General features: G+C 47.9%; 2 protein-coding genes and 1 long non-coding RNA gene across 18 annotated transcripts in view; 1 reads left to right on the top strand and 2 right to left on the bottom strand.

Annotated features, from left to right (window-relative positions):
* LOC113437763 (A-kinase anchor protein 17B) overlaps positions 1–8,349 on the bottom strand; it is a 23,348-nt gene extending 14,999 nt beyond the window's left edge. For 3 of the 16 annotated variants that reach the window (XR_015745073.1, XR_015745070.1, XM_026702886.2), the window contains exons 1-4: positions 6,017–6,609; positions 4,326–4,422; positions 2,786–2,921; positions 399–1,174 (exon numbers count right to left, since the gene is read on the bottom strand). Coding sequence is in view for 11 of the 16 variants with exons in the window: in XM_026702886.2 (XP_026558671.2) it covers positions 399–1,160 (762 nt within the window). In the remaining 5 variants the exon portion in view is untranslated. Of the gene's footprint in view, positions 1–398; positions 2,196–2,785; positions 3,076–4,325; positions 4,423–6,016; positions 6,610–6,633; positions 6,704–8,091 lie in introns of those variants that run through there. The other 13 variants (XR_015745072.1, XM_087941136.1, XR_015745071.1 and 10 more) reach the window with 11 other exon arrangements.
* On the top strand, positions 8,350–18,506 carry SLC25A43 (solute carrier family 25 member 43). Its single transcript, XM_026702888.2, has 5 exons — positions 8,350–8,780; positions 10,886–11,127; positions 11,912–12,084; positions 15,084–15,218; positions 16,461–18,506. The coding sequence occupies exons 1-5, from the start codon at positions 8,503–8,505 to the stop codon at positions 16,635–16,637; spliced, it is 1,005 nt and encodes a 334-aa protein (XP_026558673.1). The 5' UTR covers positions 8,350–8,502; the 3' UTR covers positions 16,638–18,506.
* Positions 15,111–21,431, bottom strand: LOC148124789 (uncharacterized). The gene is made up of 3 exons (XR_015745075.1): positions 21,255–21,431; positions 20,033–20,128; positions 15,111–15,240 (listed from the first exon to the last, which is right to left on the bottom strand). It is a non-coding gene; the product is annotated as an uncharacterized LOC148124789 (long non-coding RNA).

Raw genomic sequence — 21,431 nt, 5'->3', positions numbered from 1 at the left:
CAAGCAGAGGTGGTATTCAGCAGGTTCTGGCCAGTTCTGGAGAACTGGTAAGTTGAAATTTTGAGTGGTTTGGAGAACCAGCAAATCCCACCACCGACTGGCCCCGCCCCCATCTATTCTCCGCCTCCCGAGTCCCAGCTGATTGGCTGGGTCTTCTCTGGTTGCCCTGCACAGGAGAACGGAGCTGGAAAGCAGGTTAGCGGGGTGGGGAGGGAAGGGGGATTTTGCAGTAACCTTCCCCCTGGAGTGGGATGGAAATAGGGATATTACAGTATCCTTCCCCTGCCATGCCCACAAAGCCACGCCCACCAAGCCACGCCCATCGAACCAGCACTAACCAATTTTCAATCCCACCGCTGCTTCGCGACCGTGCCCCCGCGGAGTGTGCGACGCCTCACCTTGATGTTGCACGCCAGGGCTTTGCCGTCATCACCCTTGAACATCAGCTTCATACCCTTCAGGGTCTCCATGGCTCTGGCGAACGATTCGGGCGCTTGGTACTGGACGAAGGCCTCAAAGGGCCTCATCCCACGGAAAGCAAAGTGGTTCCTGCTTCTCCCCACCGTTTCCTCCCGGTAGGGATCCAGCATGGGGATGTCGACGTTGCGGATCTCCCCGAAAGGGCCGAAGACCGTCCTCAGGACCTCCTCGCTGGGGGTCTCGCTGTCTGAACCTTTGGGGGCAAACCACTTGCAGGGCAGGCCTTCCAGGTGGATGCAGTCCGGAGCGGCCGCCTGGCTTTGCTCCTCCTCCGGCTGCTTTGGGGCCTTGGGCTGGGGCTCAGATTCCTGAGTTGGTGGGCTGTCGGGAGGGGCTTCTGTCGCGACCACCTCCAGCTCTTCCTTAAACCCGTTCAGCTTGATCCGCTGGCCGTGGAGCTTCTCCTTCAGGATAGAGACCAAGCGCTTGGTTTCGGCTTCTCCTTCGAACCGGACGAAGGCCTTGGTGCTCTTCGACACCTTCACGCTGCTGAACTGGTCCGGGGAGATCATGTTCTTCAGCTTGTCCATCACTTCCCACTTGGAGAAAGCCCGGGTCGATCCGGTGTGTTCCGGAAGCACCACGCTGATGGTCAGTTTCGCCACCGGCTTCAGGTAAAGCTGCTGGGAGGCGCACAGCTCCGTGGCCTCGGAGGGATCGCAGACGAGGGTGACCGTCATGGCGTCCGAATAGCCTTCGGGAAAAACAATTCAAAGGCAACTTACGTGCGCCAAACGACACTCTTTCAAGTTCTGGTCAAAGGGGCTTTAGGCCCGTCTACCCTTCAAGCCCAGAGGTGCCTTTTCAAGAGGCGACCGTACTTTCTGGTTTGTTTGTTCTTTTTTTTTTTCCCCTTTGAAGAGGTTTCGCTTCTCATCCCGGAAGCTTCTTCAGTTCTAGAAGAAGCTTCTGGGATGAGAAGCGGAACCTCTTCAAAGGGAAGGAAACAAAACCCCAGAAAGTCCAGTTGCCTCTTGAAAAAGCCCCTTTGGAACAAACCACAATTTGGATGACTGAGAATCTCCCTAGACAACTACCCTTCAAACCATCTGCCATCAGCCTGGTTCTGAATGGGCCATAGCCGGTAGTGAGCTGCGGCCCAGGAGTTGGAGATCCTTGATTTAAGGAATTATAAACAGACTTATATCTGAAAAAGTTTGTGCTGATGGAGGAGAACATTTGTAGCCCAGAGTTGAAAAGGGAGATCCTTGGGGGCTCTCTGGCCTTGGTTTTTTCCTTGCAAAGCTAGGTCACACCATCACTGCTAGTACTTTAGTCTAGCACTGATGACGTTAGCTAGTTTGATAAGGAAACATCTGCAAGACAAGAGAACACCAAGCACCTCGCTGAGTTTGTTGTGGTAGCCTAATTAGTTTTTATAAATTGTTGTTCAAGTGATCTCATTACAGTGGGATTTAATCCAATTTAAATTTGCATCTTTGTTCATTGCAATATCATAGTATCTGTTTGTTTAAAACTCAGTGCAGTCCCATTGTTTTTACTGTATTATAACAAGCAGAACTAATACGATCTTTAACTGAATTGGATACGAGAAGGACTTAAAGTGATCAATCTAAAAATAAACCTTCAGCAAAAAAGTGTCTACGGAAATTAAAAACAAGAGTCATTTGAATTGTTCTTCAGGAAGAAATAGACCATTCAAAATATCAAGAAAAAAAGAATGCCAATCAGGAATTGATCTGACAGATTCTAAGCTGTAGAATAAAAGAAGACACACATATTTAGACATATTTAGAATTCTGTTTACTTAGAAATTTCATCCACTTCTAATTATTTCACTATTAATAAAGGACGATTGGGGTTGTTTAGGATTGTTAATATTAAGACTTTTTTTAAAAAAAAAATCTGCACCATTTAGTAATTCTAACAAGAGTACGTGGGGGGGAAACTTTCTGTAAATTACACACTACTTCAAAGAATTAAGTAAATTGCGCACATCAAACGTTGAAATTTTTAACAAACAGATTGCCACTGATTAAAAGTGCTTATCATTAATATTAAAAAAAACATTTTAACTAATTTGCAAATAGCCCAAAACCCACTTTTTCTGGATAAGCTCAATTTTATCCGTACTACAGCCTAGATCACTAACATGCTCTTTGTTTTGCAATTTTTCCACTGTCGTCTTACCATTCTGAGACATGCAAATATATTTTCAATTTTCGACCAGTTCTAAGTGCCAAATATATCTGCTCTGACAATACCTGTTAATCTATCTTTCGTTTAACCCAGCCTAACGCAATCTATTCTGCCAAGCCCGTGCAATAATTAAACCATTACAAACCTTGAGTATGCCCTTTAAGAAGTGATTAATAGGTGCTGGAAATTCCAGTTACTTTTTTGATCTTGGCGACAATTTTGGGCTCTTGGGAACACATGGTTCCTGCTCTCTGCCAGTCTGCCAGTTTTGTCTTCAGGCTCTGCATGATAAACGGGAGTATTTTGGTTTGTACACTCAGAACCGTCTACCAAATGTTAAAAGTTATGAAGATGATCCTTTGTTTTCCACACAAAACCGTTCGCAACCTTGCCATGGCGCGAATGTGCAGAGGAAGGTTGCTAGCGAATTCTACCAACCTCTCTTCTGAGAGTTTTAGACCCCAATTGCAGAACTCAAGGGAGGCTGAACAATCAAATACACCCAGAGGCAAAAGCATCACCTGTGCCCAACCTTAACAAAACATCCCCATCACACCTGTACAGCCACAAAATGTGCTGCCGATAGAGAACAACAAAACCATCTCTCTTTCCGATAAACATCCTTTTAAAATAAACACACCCACAAACCCAGAGTCAGCAATACAAAACTTCCCTGCAACGTGAGGAGTGGCATTTAAATGGCTTAAATGAGTAAAACCAGCCCATTTTGAACACGGCAGACAAACAGGTCTGCAACTTGTACACAACCAACCTCTGGGGAAAACAGGTTTCTAGTAGAACATCTGAAAATTCTGCTGTGTAGTGCAGAGTTGGTGTGGTGTTGGGGGTTTCCAGTTCAATGTGTGGAGTGTGAAGGATGTGTGTTTGTGTTTATTTTCATGGTCATGGTCATGATGTACACTGAAGATGGTGTTTGGTGTTTGATTTCGTTGTACGCGATGCAGTGACAATAAACTCAACTAAACTAAAACACCTAATTTAATCTGAATTTATCTTACGGCTTTGAAAATATATTCTTAATCTATTCTGAAATTATGTATTCTTCGTAACCACAGAAATTTTAGCAAGCAAACCAAACGGAAAATTTCCTTTGCGTTAAGGGGCCTTTGCTACTCCAGGCTGAATTCAGTTTCATAATGGTCTTTCTGAAGCCCCATTTGCCTATATCTATATTTATTTGTATATTTAGAAACCGCCCACCTCTCTAGTAGAATGTCTCTGGTGCAATTACTCTTTTTTGTTTCCAGTCAAACGATGGGGTGAGTTTTCTGGAAAATGGCTAAAATTACACTTTGCCTTATTTTTCCTTACTTGGTAAAGTTATTTCTAGTTCATAGTTCCTTGTTTGTGTGAAATCTGCATCGTGCTGAGCTCAAAAGTGAACTCACATACTGACTTCATAATCATCTAGGTCTCTGTTCCTTATTTGTATATAGTATTTTTATTCTTAATTGTAAAGATAGTATTACGTGAGTCTATTCTTTTTAATGTCCGAGATCTTTTTCCAAGCTGTGTTGCTATTCTATGGATCAGTCTATTAATCAAGAGGCCTGGCTCCACATAATACCTTGAACCCAAATTAAACCAGCAGATAAACCCCATCTGAACCCAGATAAAAGTTTAAGTGGGGAGGCGAAAAAAAGGAACAGTAAAAGCAAACTAACCTCAACATCTTTTTATTTGCTTCAATTTCTGGTCATTTCCTCCACAGGTCATGTGAAATGGGAATCCATAACTTGCTGAATTTTGGTTCTTGACCGGCTAGAAAATGCAGAAAACTCATTAAATTAGAACAATTTAGAGCCATAAATTGCTCGTTCCTCACTGTGCAAACCCAGGGATACCCAACTCAATTCTAAAAGATACAGGTAATACAACCATAGTAGGGAACAAAATTTCCATTGCTAAGAAATTGAGTTGCACCCAATTCCAACCATTCATGCCAATGGTTGTTATGGCAATCACTGCAGTCATTAAGTGAATCAGGCTGCTGGTAAGTGAATCCTGCTTCAAGTGATTTTACTTGTTGGCAGTTATTTCTCTCTCTGGGCACAATCAGAATATATCTGCTGAACAAAACTCCGCCCTGGTGACAGGAAGGGCATCCGTCCAGTAAACGCTCAGCTCCATTCAGTGGCCCAGACTCCACCCCCTGCAAGGGATTATGGGGTAGTTAAAAAAAATCTGATGATGAAGCTGGTTGGGAAGGCCACAGATGATGGTCCCATGATCCAGGACCGTTATGCAACCATCATAAATATGTGTGGATTGCCAAATGCCTGAATTTTGATCACGTGACCATAGGGGATACTGTAATGGTCGTAAGTGTGAGGACTGGTCCAAAGTCTTTTTTTTTTCAGCGTTGTAATTTTGAATGGTCTCTAAGAGACCACCTATAGATACAGATAATCCACGTCTTAACAACAGTTCATTCCAAGTTAGGACGTCACTGAAAAAAATGGATTTATGACCATTTTTCACAGTTACAATGATCCCGTGATGAAAATCCAGATGCTTGGCACCCGGTTCATCCTTATGACCGCTGCTGTGTCCCCAGAGTCACGTGATTCCCTTTTGCGACCAGGTCAAGGGGCAAGACGGATTCACATAACAACCAGGTTGCTAACTTAAGAACTGCAGTGATTCACTTAGCAACTGTGGCGAGAAAGGTCGTAAAATTTGGCCAAACTCAATTCACAAATGTTTCACTTAATACCAGACATTTTTGGGCTCAATTGTTGTCGTAAGTCGAGGACTAGCCGTATTACACCAATCCCACCGCTGTAGCCCAATCCACGGCACAGGGGCAGTGTATCCCGCCTTTCCGTCTCCTCAAATCAAATCAAATCTTTATTACGGTCATAGAGCTGCATGCCAATACAACACTACAAATGCCCCCATAACCCATCATCCCCTTCCGTAAGGCAGGCTCCTTCTTCCCACAAGTCTGTTTTTTGCAAAGAGCTCCCAGCTTCCCCCTATAAGGCCTCCCCTTCCAGATATGTGGGACTACAACACCCATCTTCATGCAGGGATTGGATTGGCTTCCTATCTTTGATTCCTGTCCCATCCGAGCATTTGGGACCCAGGGCTCAGGCAAATGGGAGTTGTAGTTCCAGACACTTCTAGAGGCACTGGGCCCATGGACGATAGGAAAGTGGGAACTGGCATGACAATCCCCGTCTAAATGTTGTCCCACCACTCCCAGTGCTCAGGAAAATGGGAACTGGAGTCCCAGACAATCACACCCCAGTATCTGTAGGAGACAGGTACGTGGGAACCAAATGCACAGCACTTAGTGAGGCAGGCAGATGGGAACTGGAGTCCCAGGCACAACCCAACGTACCACACTCACCCCAAGGCCTGCAGATAACAGGCAGATGGGAACTGGAGTACTTTCAGGTATTCAGCACCTCAGAAGCTAGCAGATGGGAGCTGGAGTCCGAGCAAAGTCAGGGAGATGGGAGATGGAGTCCCAGTCAAACAGGATCTGGAGTCTCAGGCAGGCAGGTGGATGGGACCTGGAGTCCCAGGCAAACAAATAGCTGGGGCCTGGAGTTTCAGGCAGGCCAGGCAGATGGGACCTGGAGTCCCAGGCAAGCCAAGTAGCTGGGACCAGGCCAGGCAGATGGGACCTGGAGTCCCAGGCAAACAAATAGCTGGGACCTGGTGTCTCAGGAAGATGGGACCTGGAGTCCCAGGCAAGCCAAGTAGCTGGGACCAGGCCAGGTGGGTGGCACCTGGAGTCCCAAGCCACCTGGGTGGATGGGAGATGGAGTCCCAAGTCAACCTAGCAGCTGCGACCTGGAGTCTGAGGAAAGCCAGGCGTATGGGAGCCGGAATCCCAGGCAAGCCGGGCAGACGGGACCCGGAGTCCCTCCCCTCAGCGCGGCCAGGCCCGGAGGACCCCGAGGGCCCCGCCACCTCCCGCCGCCGCCGCCCCTCGGCCTCTCCTCCCGCGCCGCGGCCTACCGGGCCTGCCTCACCGCCGCTCCCGCTGCCGCCGCCGCCGCCGCCGCAGCTGCTTCCTGGCCCGGCCTCCCCGGGGCGGAGCCGCCGCGCCCCCTCGCCCCCCGCCCCAGATGGCGGCCCTGCCCGCCCGCCCGCCCGGACGGACCTCGGCCTGGGTCCTCTCCGGAGCCCCCAAACCGGAGGGTCTCCGCTGCCTCCGCCGGCCCGGGGAAGGGGGTCGCCCCAGTCCTTTGGGTCCCCCCGCTCCGGACGACCAAGTCGATCCGCTCCCTTCCTCCTCCTCCCCCACCGCCCACCGGGGCTATGTGGGGGGAGACCCTGCCCACGGTGTGTTTACCCCCCACGCCTCTCCCCCTCCTCCTGACGGGGTGGATTTGAACCCGGGGCCAAGGCAGAAGGGGCAGGACTGGTCCCTTCTTTGGGACCCCTGGAAAAGGGGGCCAGGGCGTCCCCCAACAACAAGCACCCCTCAAGGGACCAGTGACAACTCCCCACCCCAGCAAAGCTCACCCCTTGCTGGAGGGAAGACCCCCCCTTCTCCCCTCCCCCGGCGGTCTTGCTGGCTCCTGGAAGACTGGATTTGAACCCAGGGCCAAGGCCAGAGCTCTGTTCTCCACCACCACCACCCCATTTTGACCCCTGGCAAAGGGGACCAGGGCTGCCTCGGAGGAGCTGCCAGGACTAACCTGGAGGGGGGGGTGTCCAAGATCCTCCAGGGGATCAATGACAGACACACACAGACACACACACACACACACACACACACAAAGGAAACCCTTGGCAGATAAGCTGGGCCAAGAAAAGGAGGAGAGTCCCCCACAAACCAAGACAGGCTGGCATCGCCCCACTGCATCTCCACCAGCCAAGCCCAGCGGTCTCCCCCTTGAGGGTTTCTTGGTCCTCTCTGAGCTTGGTTTTCTTGCAGACGTTTCACGGCCCAACTATGTAACATTATCAGTGATCCTTCCTTCCTTCTTTCCTTCCTTCCTTCCTTCCCCTTGGTCCTCTTTGAGCTTGGTTTGCTTGCAGACGTTTCACGGCCCAACTAGGTAACATTATCAGTGTTATGAGCTAGTGCTGACCAGCACTGATGAAATTACCTGGTTTGGGTGATGAAACATCTGCAAGGAAACCACCAAACTCAGAGAGCACCAAGGAGTTTGCAATCCTCTTCCTCCTCTCCACACACACACCCCCACTCCTTTCTGGGACGGATGGTGTTGCCTAGTTGGGTCATGAAATGTCTGCAAGAAAACAACCAACCTCAGAGAGCACTAAGACCCCCACAATCCTCCTCTTCTCCTCGCACCCCACTTTCTTCCAGCACTGATGACCTTATCTAGTTCGGTCCTGAAACGTCTGCAAGAAAAACCACCCAGCTCCGAGAGCACCAAGGACCTCCACGCGCGCACACACACAACCTCAACCCCGAACTACAAATATCCTCCTCCCCGTCACCCGCACGGAGCCTCACCGCCTCTCCGCGACGGCTCCGAGAAGCCCAAAGGCGGCCGGCCTAGAGATCCACCGTCTTCCCGGGACGCCGCCTACCCAGCCGGGCCAGCATCCCGTCCCTGCGATCCGCTTCTGCTGCGCGATCGGGGTTCCCTGGTGCGGCTGCAAGCGGCTTCCCTGCCTTCCCGCTCGCGCGCTCTTGCGCACCGGTGCCCGGAGAGGGCCGGCCCGCTTCCCTCGGGCCCTTCCCCTTCCTGTCTCCGGCCCGCCCGCCTGCCTGCTCGGTCGGCTGGCTGGCGCCGCCCCACCCCGGCCGCCCTTGCCCCGGCGGACGATCGCGGAGCCGGGCGGCGTCGCCTGAGCCTCCCTCCTTTCCTCCCCGGTTCCCGGGCAGGCGGGCTGGCATGGTGCGCCATGGCCACTTGGAAGCGCGACGGGCGGCTGACGGCGCTGCAGCGGCTGGCTTGCGCCGGGTTGGCCGGGGCGGCGAGCCACAGCTTGACGGCCCCGCTGGAAGTGCTCACCGTACTTGGCCAGGTCGGGGCGCTGCCCGGGCGGAGAACCGGCGGCCTCTGGCGAGCGGGGAGCAGCCTCTGGCGAGCCGAGGGCGCCGGCGCGCTCTGGAAAGGCAACCTGACCGCCTGCTTGCGCCTCCTGCCTTACAGCGCCGTGCAGCTCGCCTCCTACCGCCGGTAAGCGGGGAGGGAGAGGAGGAGGGAGGGAAGGGGGACCAAGCGGCGATCGGGGCGCGTCTCCAAGCCGATCCGATTACAGCTGGGAGGAACCTGGGAGGTCTTCTAGTCCAGCCCCCTGCCCGACCGGGTCGGGCAAGCGGAGCAGCCGCCCTGAGCCCGAAAACTGGGCTGAGAGGTTGGACCCGCTGGACCCGTTTGGGAAGCAAAAGGAAAAGAAACTCGTAGGAGTTAAGAGAAACGAGACGAGTGCCCGGGATGGGGGTGGGGAGGGGGGAGGGAGAAGGGGGGAGGGCTGCCCGGTGTCTTCCGGCTTTGTTGGTGGGTTTGAATGGATTAGGGTTTCCCCTATTCTTTACACTCAAAATAATGTTATTGTCACTCAGAAGGTCCTCTAATCGGGGTACCTTAAAATGAAATTTCACACAGCTCTCAAAGGGTCACCGCCTCCTATATCCACTGCATAACCATGGCAGAAGAGAGAGAGGGAGGAAGAGGGGGGTGGATAGGGAGGGAGGGAGAGAGGGAGGGAGAAATAAATAGATAAGTGGTAGATATCTTGATAAAAAGAGAGATATGTATGAATAGAGAGAAATATATATATAGAGAGAGAGATGATAGAGAGAGAGAGAGATAGGTGATAGATATCTAAAGAGAGAGAGATAAATAGAGAGAGAGAGATAGGTGATAGATATCTTGATAAAGAGAGAGATATGTATGAATAGAGAGAGAAATATATATATAGAGAGAGAGATGATAGAGAGAGATAGGTGATAGATATCTTGATAAAGAGATATGCATGAATAGAGAAATATATATATATATATAGAGAGAGAGATGATAGAGAGAGAGAGATAGGTGATAGATATCTAGAGACAGAGAGATAAATAGAGAGAGAGAGGTGATAGATATCTTGATAAAGAGATATGCATGAATAGAGAGAGAAATATATATAGAGAGAGAGAGATGAGAGAGAGAGAGAGATAGGTGATAGATATCTAGAGACAGAGAGATAAATAGAGAGAGAAAGAGAGATAGCTGATAGATATCTGGATAAAGAGAGAGATATGCGTTGAGGTAATTCCCTGTTAGGAGAATGAACGCACACAGGGAGACGTAGTGAGAGTGGTGGAGAATAACACACAACACAGCTACACTGTATAGTAAAATGTAGGTTTTTACTTCCAGTAAGTGGTTAAGCAAAGTCCAAACACAGTCCAAGTCATTCACAGTTAAAGCAGTCAGTTTTCAGTCCAGGATAATCCAGTGACAAAGTCCAGTATCAAAAACAGTTCCGTAACAGACTTACATCAAACCCAAGAAGAACTATGATCAGCAACAATCAATAGGGAAATGCAGGAATGGCAACACTCTCCAGAACAGGTTTCTAAGCTCCATCTTATGGCTGTTTGAGGAACCACACCCAATTACAATTTTAGCATTCCTTTAAAGAGACAGTATTAAAATGTCTATCCTGGTTTATATATTTTCCAACCCAACTGTTAGGTGACTTACATTCCTAACAATATGTATAAATAGAGAGAGAGAAATATATATAGAGAGAGATAGACAAGAGAGAGAGAGAGAGAGAGGTGATAGATATCTAGAGAGAGAGATAAAGAGAGAGAGCTGATAGATATCTTGATAAAGAGATATATGAATAGAGAGAGATAAATAGATGATAGATATCTAGATAGATAGATGATAGATATCTAGAAAGAGAGATAGATGATAGATATCTAGAGAGAGATAAATAGATATGTGATAGATATCTAGAGAGAAAGAAAAACTATGCACATACCCACACATATAAGAGAAACAACCCATACACATATGTATAGATGTACATTTATACATGTATACACGGATGTATGCACGTATGTGTATGTATGCACGTATGTGGCGAGAAACACCCCCTCCCCCCCAGTTGAATCCTGTTCTACAGGATGCTCAGCCAAACGGTGTTGTCAGATGGTCAGATGAGATGTGGTGGACCCTAATCTTAAGATGGATCCCAGCTAAAACTCCTGTTGTACGAAAACTCCACCCCCCCCCAAAAAAATACAATTATTTTTGTTCTCCACGCTCTGTTTGTCTCGCCTTAGATGTGTGATGTTGCTGATGGATGATCTCGGCCACATTTCCCAGTGGAACGCCATTGTGGCCGGCAGCCTGGCGGGAATGATGGCGGCCATTGCAACCTACCCAACGGAAGTGGTCAAGACGCGGTTGATTGTGCAGAACCGACTGGAGCCGCCCTACAAAGGCATCCTTCATGCTTTGTACATGATCTACCACCAGGAAGGAGCCTCTGCCCTTTATCGGGGTCTTTCCTTGTCAGTATTAGGTATGTAAGATTCCTCTCCTCGAATCGATTGATGTTGTCCAAGTGAGGCACGAAAATCACATACACAAAGTTATGGTAACATCCCCACCCCACCAATAGTTCAAACTGGCCATCCAATCTGAGGTGTGTATGATGTCATCTGGGTGCATCTTCAGGTGGCGTTTCAGACATCTGAGGGGTAGGTCCTATTTTCGGGAAAACAAGATATTATCTTTCAAACTTGGCACTTTTTAAGAGGCCTGGACTTCAACTCCCAGAATTCTTTGCGGACACCATAAACAGAGTTCCTCCACCAGAATGATCTATCCCTAACCTGGCACCTAATATCTTCCAGAGCTGTCAGAGAGAGAGGGGGACAGCCTGGGCCATGTCAGCCCTCAGATGGAGAGTCAACAGCCCCCAGGTCTGGAGGTGGCTGATGAAGAAGGGGAGCACAGAAGGCAGAGGAGAGGAGAGCAGTGGAAATCTATGGGCTGGTCCTCGGGACAGAAGAGCCCCCGCTAGCGAAGCCCCACCCTAGCTCTAGGGATTAAAGGCAGTGGGGCGGAGATGAGTAGGTATGGCAAAGAACTATTCATCTCTCCACCAGACAGACTTGTTAGGTGGCTGGCACTACTAATAAAGGGATTTTTTGAGTTAATGTCAGAGGGTTTATCATGTTTCGGGAGCTGGGTCAGAGCAGCTAGACTTTCAAAGACATTGTCCTAGGAGATCAATATCGATACCTATGCCCCTGCCTCCGGATATTCCTTATGAGATCTACCTCATCTGTCTTCCCTAACAGGTGCCATCCCATTTTCCGTTGGTTCCTTCCTTGTTTACACTCACCTGGATGGGCTCTGGGGTCAGCCCGGACTCCCTTTCACACCAATGCAAAACTTCTTCAACAGCTGCCTGGCCGCCGCGGTGGCCCAAACTTTCTCCTTCCCCTTTGAAACCGTCAAGAGGAAAATACAGGTAAGGAAGGACCCTTTTCATACCTGCCAAGGGTGTGGAGCTTGACAGCTGGCTGGGAATGCCGAGATGCTTGCCTCTCGTTGCCTCTGCAGTGGGCTAAAGCAACGTGCATCCCTTTCTTATATTTTTCTTTTAATTACAAAAAGGTCAACATGTAAATAGCACCACTTTCTTCCCCCTTACTAAAGTAAGAAGCAAATTATCCATCTTAAGCTGCTGATAGGTTTCACAATCCTATTATTATAATTTAACAAAATGAAATTCAAAGTAGAGAAAAGTAAAGTCCTACACTTAGGCAAGAAAAACCAAAAGGACACATATAGATTGGGTGAAACCAGGCTCAATAGCAGGAGCTGTGAGAGGGATCTTGGAGTCTTAGTGGACAACCAGCTAAATGGGAGCCAGCCGTGTGCAGCAACAGCCAAAAAGGCCAATGCAATCCTAAGTTGCATCAACAGAGGGATACAATTGAAATCAAGTGAGGTGTTATTACCACTCTATAAAGTCTTAGTAAGACCACACCTAGAGTACTGCATCCAGTTTTGGTCACCACATTATAAAAAAGATGCTGAGACTCTAGAAAGGGTGCAGAGAAAAGCAACCAAGATGAATGGGGGACTGGAGGCTAAAACATATGAAGAATGGTTGCAGGAACTGGGCCTGGCTAGTCTAGGGAAGAGAAGGACCAGGGGAGACAGGAGAGCAGCCTTCCAATATTTGAGGGGCTGCCCCAGAGAGGAGGAGCGGGGTCAAGTTATTTTCCAAAGCACCTGAAGGCCAGACAAGGAATAAAGGATAGAAACTGAATAAGGAGAGATTCAACCTGGAAATAAGGAGAAACTTTCTGACAGTGAGAACAATCCACCCATGGAACAGAAGTTGCCTTCAGAAGTTGTGGGAGCTTCATCATGGAGGCTTTCAAGAAGAGACTAAACTACCATCTGTCAGAAATGGTATAGGGTCTCCTGCTTGGGCAGGGGGGGTTGGACTAGATGGCCTATAAGGCCCCTTCCAACTCTGATTATCTGTTATCTCGACAAATATATCAGAAAGTTTTTTTCTCTGTGTCTTTCATTCACTCCCATCACAGAAATGCGCCTAAGAATGAAATAATCACACACACCCCCAATTTCATGGCCAGCCTCCTTTTTAGATTAGGATAATTGGTTGAATTACAGTCACCTTCCAGCCAAAATTCCTTGTGGCTAAGTGAAACATTCGTGAAGCGAGTTTGTCCCGTTTTACGACTTTCCTCGCCACATCCACTAAGTGGGGCCGTGACTGGTCAGGTCGCAAAAAGGGGATCCCACGATCCTGGGAACACTGTGACCGTCGTAAAGGAGTCCGTTGCCAAGAATCCAAATGTCTATCACGTGACTGTGGGGAATGCCATGTCGGTTGTCAGTCTGAAAAATGGTCCTAAGTCAATTTTTTTCAGTGTCGTTGTGACTTCCGTCACTAAGTGAATTCTTGTGAGCCGAGGACTTCCTGTATAGGGTTGAGGGAGAAGAAAGTCTTGCTATTTTTGAGCCACTAGGGGGCAGCCTTCTGTTACTTAAATCTGCACCTGAATTTAGAACTTCATTTCTATTGCACACTTTCTTTTAACAGATGTCTCACTTAGTAACCGAAATTTGCCCCCCAACCCCGTCACTATGGCCATAAGTTGAGGACTTGCATTTCAAGCCTTTCAAGGGCAGGTAAATTCTCATGTAGGTGACCATAATGGAGCCTACCCATTAAAATAGAATTAGAATTAGAATTAAATAGAACAGTACAGAACAGAACAGAACAGAACAGAACAGACTAGAATAATCTTTATTGGCCAAGTGTGATTGGACACACAAGGAATTTGCCTTGGTGTAAATACTCTCAGTATACATAAAAAGAAAGGATACATTCATCAAGAGTCAAGAATCATAAGGGACAACACTTAATGATAGTCACAGGGTACAATAAGCAATCAAATCATACTGGGAAACAGTCAATATAAATCGTAAGGATACAAGCGACAAAGTTACAGTCATACAGTTACAAGTGGGTGGGGATAGGTGATAAGGAGTGATGAGAAGATTAATAGTAATGCAGACTTTGTAAATAGTTGGACCGTGTTGATGGAATTAATTTGTTTAGCAGAGTGATGGCATTCAGGGAAAAAAACTGTCCTCGTGTCTAGTTGTTCTCGTGTGCAGGGCTCTATAGCGTCGTTTTGAGGGAAGGAGTTGAAAACAGTTTATGTCCGGGATGTGAGGGGTCTGTAAATATTTTCACAGCCCTCTTTTCGACTCGTGCAGTGTACAGGTTGGAAGGCAGGTTGGTCGTAATTGTTTTTTCTGCAGTCCTAATTACTCTCTGAGGTCTGTGTCTGTCCTGTTGGGTTGCAGAGCCAAACCAGACAGTTATAGAGGTGCAGATGACAGACTCAGTCATTCCTCTGTAGAACTGGATCAGCAGGACTATCCCTGGTTGAAAGGGAAGGCTGCATATCCTACAAAGGGAATTCGTCTGCTTGGTTGGCACCATTGCCTGAAACTCTGGCCAGCTGGTCATCGTTTCATAAACGAAATATGAACCGCCAAGTTTGCAAATCGGAGTTGATCCTCCATGGCCGGAGGGGATCATTGAGGCTTATCACCTCTGGAATCTGCCTTTGCAGATTTGATTTATCTAAGGGTCAGAGTCAGAAAGGGGACGGGACATTTAAGTGCGCCACACGGGCATGCTTCCAAATGTTCTTTCTCTGCGTTGTTGGCATGCCAGCTTACCACAGTGGTGGGGCAGCTTGCCTCCCGAAGTCATGTGTGCTCCATTATCGGAGGCTTTTAAGAAGAGATGGGACAACCCTTTGTCTGGAATGCTGTAGGGTTTCCTGCCTGAGCAGGCGGGGGTTGGACTAGAAGATCTCCAAGGTCCCTCCCAACTTGTTGTTCTCTTATTCTGTCTTGAAATGAGTCGATTTCACTGCTTTAAATGCCTCCTCCTGTTCTCGTCCCGAGCAGGCTCAAAGCTCTTGCCTCCCTTGTTCTGGAGGGGTTGACGTCCATTTTAACGGCGTGATAGATTGTTTCAAACAGACGGTAAAAGCCAAAGGAATCCTCGCTCTCTGGAATGGACTAACTGCCAATTTACTCAGGGTAAGTCTGCTGTCCAGCCAGTCTATAGTTAATGGGAATTTGGCATAGTTAGTTATGAATTGGGAGCTGTCCCCTTAAGGGAATGCATCATGGTAAATGTAGTTAAGGCATCCTGGGAAATGTAGTCCTTGTCATGTGGTCACATCTGTAATCCTGATTGGTCACTGAACTGACCTTTGGTGGGTTGGGGGAGGTTCCCTCCCTCTTGCTCAGACCCCAGCATCGTGCTGGCATTTCTCACCTTTGCTTCCACTACTATGGGATGAAAAGAAACTATCCTTTATGGGATGAAACTATCCTTTTACACCAGTTCAGTCAGCTATGCAGAGAATTGGACGTTGAGATGAATCTCAACCTAACTGTGAGTTATATTTGAGGATGCCCGATGAACCAATAAAGAGACTTTGTATGGATGCCTTGGTGGAGTAAATCTGTCTGTCTTAAATTCAGCTAGTAATTATAAAGAGCAGAACAGTAAGTCTTGCAGTTAGGGGTGGGATGCTACTGGTTTGCCCCCATTCAGCCGAACCAGTAAGCTAATTCTAAGGCTGGTTTGGCAAACCAGTAAATCCTACCCCTGGCTGGCTGTGAATGCATATAATTCACAGCTGTTGAAATTGTGATTGTTACTGCCTCAGGAAAGCCTTGTGGATAGAACACAAGCAAAGTTCAATGGGGAAGCCGGATTCACTTAATAACGGTGTGACTCACTTAACAACTGCAGTTTTTCACTTAACAACGGTGGCGAGAAAGGTCATAAAATGGGGCAAAATTCACTTCACCGTCAATTGTGGTCATAAGTCAAGGACCACCTCTGCCATCTTACCTTCTTTTCAGTTGCTGGGTTGTTGTTTTTTTAATGGAAATGCAAGATTGTTATTACAGCTTAACCAAAGAAACTATTGTTGCAACGGTTTCAACAAATATACTTTTCTCTTTTTTTAATGCTTAGAGAGAGAGAGACAGAGGAAACAAAATATCTTTAAAAAAAAGTATCAGCAAGTGTATAAAGCCCCACCAGTTAAAAATGTGTTAAAATTTGGATGGGTCTGAGTATTTTTGTGTTAAAACAGTTCCCCTCCAATTAACAAAATATTAATGGCGGGATCTAATAATCAAAGACTACAATATTTTCCCACAGAGACCGGCCTCCTAGGGATAAAATAGTCTCTTAAGTAAAAAAAATATAGATAAAAATTTGAATTTGAAGGTAATTTTTGCCTTTTGTGTTTATTTATCCAGATCGTTCCTTATTTCGGGATCATGTTCAGCACCTTTGAATTCTGTAAAAGGGTCTGCCTCTACCGGAACGGTTACATCGATTCCCCTTTACGCTACGCACTTATTCCTGGTGTGGACCAGAGTTTACAACCTCAGGAACTGCATGACTTAAGGCTCCTCGGACGAAGAAACTTCTAAGCTTCTGGATGCGTTTCTGAACGCAGCTTCCCAGCAAAAAAAGAGAGAGATTCCTGGCCCAGCTGTCTTGTCTTCCGTGGGATTGCTGCCAAAGGGGCCCAAACTCAAGGAAATGGGACATAATTTCCTTAAGACGGTCTGCGCAACCAATCTCCCAAACTGATAAAAATCCATCCACTCTCATCGATTGCCAATGATTAAACTGTGACCCTATCTTAAGCTTTGTTTGTTTTATTGCAGACGTTTCATTAGCCAACTAGGTAACATCATCAGTGCTGGAGGGGAAGCGTGGTTTGCTTTTATATAGATAACATGAGAGCAGGGGTGGGATTCTACCAGTTCGCACCTATTCACTAGAACCGGTTGTTAACATTCTAAGCAGTTCGGAGAACCGGTTGTTAGAAAAAATTACTGGGCTAATCCTGTAAGGAAGGCAGGAAGGAAACATTCTGGTGTTGCTTACAGAAACTGCCTCTCCGTTAACCCTTATTAACATTCTTGGCGGGCCTAGACTTCCTGTCTCTGGAACTTCTCTGGAGGATTTTTCCCCTCCTTTGCTGGTACTTTGCTTGTGTGGAGTGGCCATTCAAAGTTACAATGGCACTGAAAAAAGTGACTTACGACCATTTTTCACACTTATGACTACTGCACAGTCACGAGAGGCCAGGCGAGGAGATGCGTGCCTCGATGTGAGTGATATTGAGTTGGCCACGCCCAGCCAATAACATGACCACCAAGCCATGTCCACTCAGTCACATGACCACCAAGCCATGCCCACTACCTAAGCCACAGAACCAGTTGTTAAAAATTTGAATCACGCCCCCCCGCCCCGCCGGCATGAGAGCAAACCTCATTCCCTTCTAGCACTGATGATGTTACCTAGTTGGGTCATGAAATGTCTACAAGAAAACAGCCAAGCTCAGAGAGCACCAAGGACCCCACAGTCCTCCTCCTCAAACCTCATTTCCTTCCACCACTGATGTTAGATAGTTGGATAATGAAACATTTATAAGAAAACAGCCAAGCTGGAAGACCACCAGGGACTTCACACTTCAACCCTGAGTTGCAAACATTCTCTTCCAACTATTGAACTATTGATTGGATTGATATTGCCATTTTTATTTCCTAACCTATGAATCCTGAAAACTCCCTTTCTTTTCCAGCACAGCCTGATCCGTTGCAGCATCATAACGCTCAGATTAGCAATATGAGAATCCATCCTTGGTCACACGATCATCAGATAGGAGATTAAGGGGCCAATGAGAGACAATCTCGTATCCTGAAGAAGGGGACTTTCTGGAGTATAGCCAAAGTGGAATTGTATACATGAGGAGGAGGAGGAGGCAGTTAAAGAGAGATCCTTCAAAATCTCCCCGGCCATAGAAAGCTAGCTGATGTAGACCAGATCAGAGATGTCCCTGACAGGCTGAGTTTCCACAGGGAGGAATTTCAGCAGGGGGTGGTTGAACTTTTAATTTATGCAAAACAGCAACTACTCACCTACCTACTCATCCCTGCCTTCGATTCTGGAATGGGAAAGTCAGAAAAAGACTATACTATGTGCTGCTTGGATTCTGCAGGAATCTTCCCGTGTACTGTAGTCTTATCTCCTTTTTTTTTTTTTAGATCCTTAAAAAGCTTGCAAATGAACAGCAGTGACCAAATGTACAGTAACATTTCCTTTCTCCAAATCTTGAAATATAACACGCCAGCATGGTTCTTTCCCTTCCTTGTCATTTTACGGTATAGATCTGCCAAAAGTCATGATTCTGTCAAGAGACGCTCTAAAATTCCTAGCAATAATTGGGTTTTAATGTGTTTTCTTGTTGCATACTTGATACCCAACTTATTAAACAGGAGAACAAATAACTGTGGCTTTAAAGGTTTGTCTTGTGGTCGGGTGATCAGTGCCTATTAATAAAAGGAGCAGTTTTCTTGCTGCCTCAATCTAATAAAGTCAGAATGACGAGAGTTGGAAGGGACCTCGTAGGTCATCTAGTCCAACCTCCTGCTCAAGCAGGGAGCCCTATAGCATTTCAGACAAATGGCTGTCCAGTTTCTTCTTAAAAGCCTCCCGTGATTGGAGCACTATAATTGATTGCACATAGCTTCTGGATATTAAAATGAGAGCAACAAATGTATTATGGAAATGACAAGCGAGAAACAAATATAAAGAATATATGCGGGTAAATTATGTTGTTGCCTTGGGCAAGGTTTTTCAAAGTGAACAGCTTGAGATCTTTGGGATCTCTACAGGGATCGACTTGGGGAAAAAGCAAAGAAAGTAATCATCCCAATTGAGAAACGGGCATCAATAGAATTTTTTAAAGGTGCTGTCAGCTCTGGCAAGTCACTTAGAGAAATATTGCTAGAAGACTGTTTAAGGAATTATCTAAGCCATTTTATTTATTTATGACACAAAGCTGCCCAATTTGCACAAGTAGTGGCATCATTGCTAACTTAAAACTAATTTAAAAGGCACATGTTTTCTTTCCAAATCAGAAGGAACGTTCTCCAGTTTTAAGTCGGATGAGAAATGGCTTAAACCTTGTTGATTAAGGTGGCAACATGAAAAGTTACAACGGCACTGAAAAAAGTGACTTATGACCACTTTTCACACTTAACAATGGTTGCAACATCCCCACAGTCATGAGAGACCAGGCGAGGAGATGCGTGCCTCAATGTGAGTGATATTGAGTTGGCCATACCCAGCCAATAACATGACCACCAAGCCACACCCGCCACCGAAGCCATGCCCACAGAACCGGTTAACAAATTTGAATCCCACCCCTGGATCAAGCTATTTTCCAAAGCACCTGAAGGCTAGACAAGGAATAATGGATGGAAACGGAACAAGGAGAGAGATTCAACCTGGAAATAAGGAGAAACTTTCTGACAGTGAGAACAATCAACCCATGGAACAGAAGTTGCCTTCGGAAGTTGTGGCAGCTTCATCACTGGAGGCTTTCAAGAAGAGACTGGACTGCCATCAGTCAGAAATGGTGTAGTAGGGTCTCCTGCTTGGGCAGGGGTGCGGGGTTGGACTAGATGACCTATAAGGTCCCTTCCAAATCTGATTATCTGTTATCTGACCCAGCCGCTGCTTAGGATATTTCTGTCATGTGAATGTTAAAAGAAAGTGTAAGATACAAGCTGCCTGCCTTGTTTTTGTGCGGATTTTGGGGATTTCCGAGGGAAATAAAAGTTTTGGGTGGAATAGTGCGGAGGAAATCTTACTGTGAAACATTCTCCCAGCCGGGGTTGGGGCCAGAGAGGCAAAGGTGGGGTGGCTCCTGGATCCCAACATCTTTAGGAGATCCACTGCTCCAGTGACAGTGCCATTATCCTCTCTAATAAAAGCCAGAGATTGGGCAAGATTTTTCCATTTCTCTCACCTTTTCCAGGTCAGGATGGGGGAAACGGACAAGGTATGTCCTTGTCCCAGAGCATCCAACGCCCAGGAAGCCTTCCAATCTGTCCATCACGAGAGCCTACGGCACAAAGGGGATGCTGTGAAACTCCACAAGTGGTTTGTTTATGGAACACGAAGCATAAACAGTTGCCATCCAGAAAGGAAATGTTGAGATAGGAATAGACAGGGCAGTATGAAGAATCCTGGGCCCCGCCTCCTTCCACCCCATGCTTTTAAAGCTTAAAATGCAGGGCTGCCTTTGAGGCAGGGGGTGCAAATAGCAACCCCCCCAAAGCAGGGTAAAGGTGGCTCATCCACAACCCAGGATTAGGCCAACCCCACAAACCGGGATTAAGCCAACTGCCTTTTAGCAAAACGAGTGAATCGGATGCTGGCTTTAATTAATTTTATTTTTTTAAGATGGGGCAGTTGGTTCCCTCTGCAAGTTGAGATCAGCCCCTCACCCAAATTGGAGCAGATCAGGCCCCCAAGTGGGGCACATCAACCCCTCAATTGGGGCACATCAGCCCCTCAATTGGGGCACATCAGCCCCCCCAAATGGGGTACATCAACCCCTCAATTGAGCACATCAGACCCCCAATTGGAGCACATCAACCCCCAAGTGGGACACACCAGCCCCCAATTGGGGCACATCAGCCCCTCAATCAGCCCACCAAGTGGGACACACCAGCCCCCCAATTGGGGCACATCAACCCCCAAGTGGGGCACACCAGCCCCCAATTGAGCACATCAACCCCCCAAGTGGGGCACACCAGCTCACCAAGTGGGACACACCAGCCCCCCAATTGGGGCACATCAGTCCCCCAATTGGGGCACGTCAGCCCCTCAATTGGGGCATACCAGCCCACCAAGGGGGACACACCAGCCCCCCCCCCGCCCCATTGGGGCACATCAACCCAAGTGGGGCAGATCCCGAGGGGGGAACTTGGGCAGGCCCAGCCCCTCCCGGGCAGAAACACCAGGCGTGGAGGTCGCAGGCGGGGTTTGGGCGTGTGCCCGTCCGTCCCCTCCTTGCCGCGGTCAGGCGGAGAGGGGCCACTTCAGGACACGCGGGGCCGTCGTGGGAACGCCCTGCCCGTGGGTCGTCCTCGGACGTCACGCAGGTGCCCCAAAGCCGGCATCCTTTGCGGCATCCGTCCGTCTCCAAGGTTAAAGCCGGCTCTTTCCCTCTCTTGCTTCCTTACCCGGGTTTAATCCGGGTTCAGCACCCACCCACACACACCCCTTCCCACTCTCCTCCTTCCACGGGACAGATCTCGGGAGCGGGGGGAGGAGAGGAGAGGGGGAGATCCCAGGATCTAGATTCCCCCCTTTCCTCCCCCCAACCCCGGGCACCTCTCCGCAGTCCTCCCTTCGGTCCC

Source organism: Pseudonaja textilis, chromosome 12 (genome assembly GCF_049901715.1).
Source record: "Pseudonaja textilis isolate UNSWEBS1 chromosome 12, rPseTex1.2, whole genome shotgun sequence".
NCBI lineage: Eukaryota > Metazoa > Chordata > Lepidosauria > Squamata > Elapidae > Pseudonaja > Pseudonaja textilis.
Note: the sequence above shows the minus strand (reverse complement) of the source record. Positions and strands in the feature narration are given on the sequence as shown.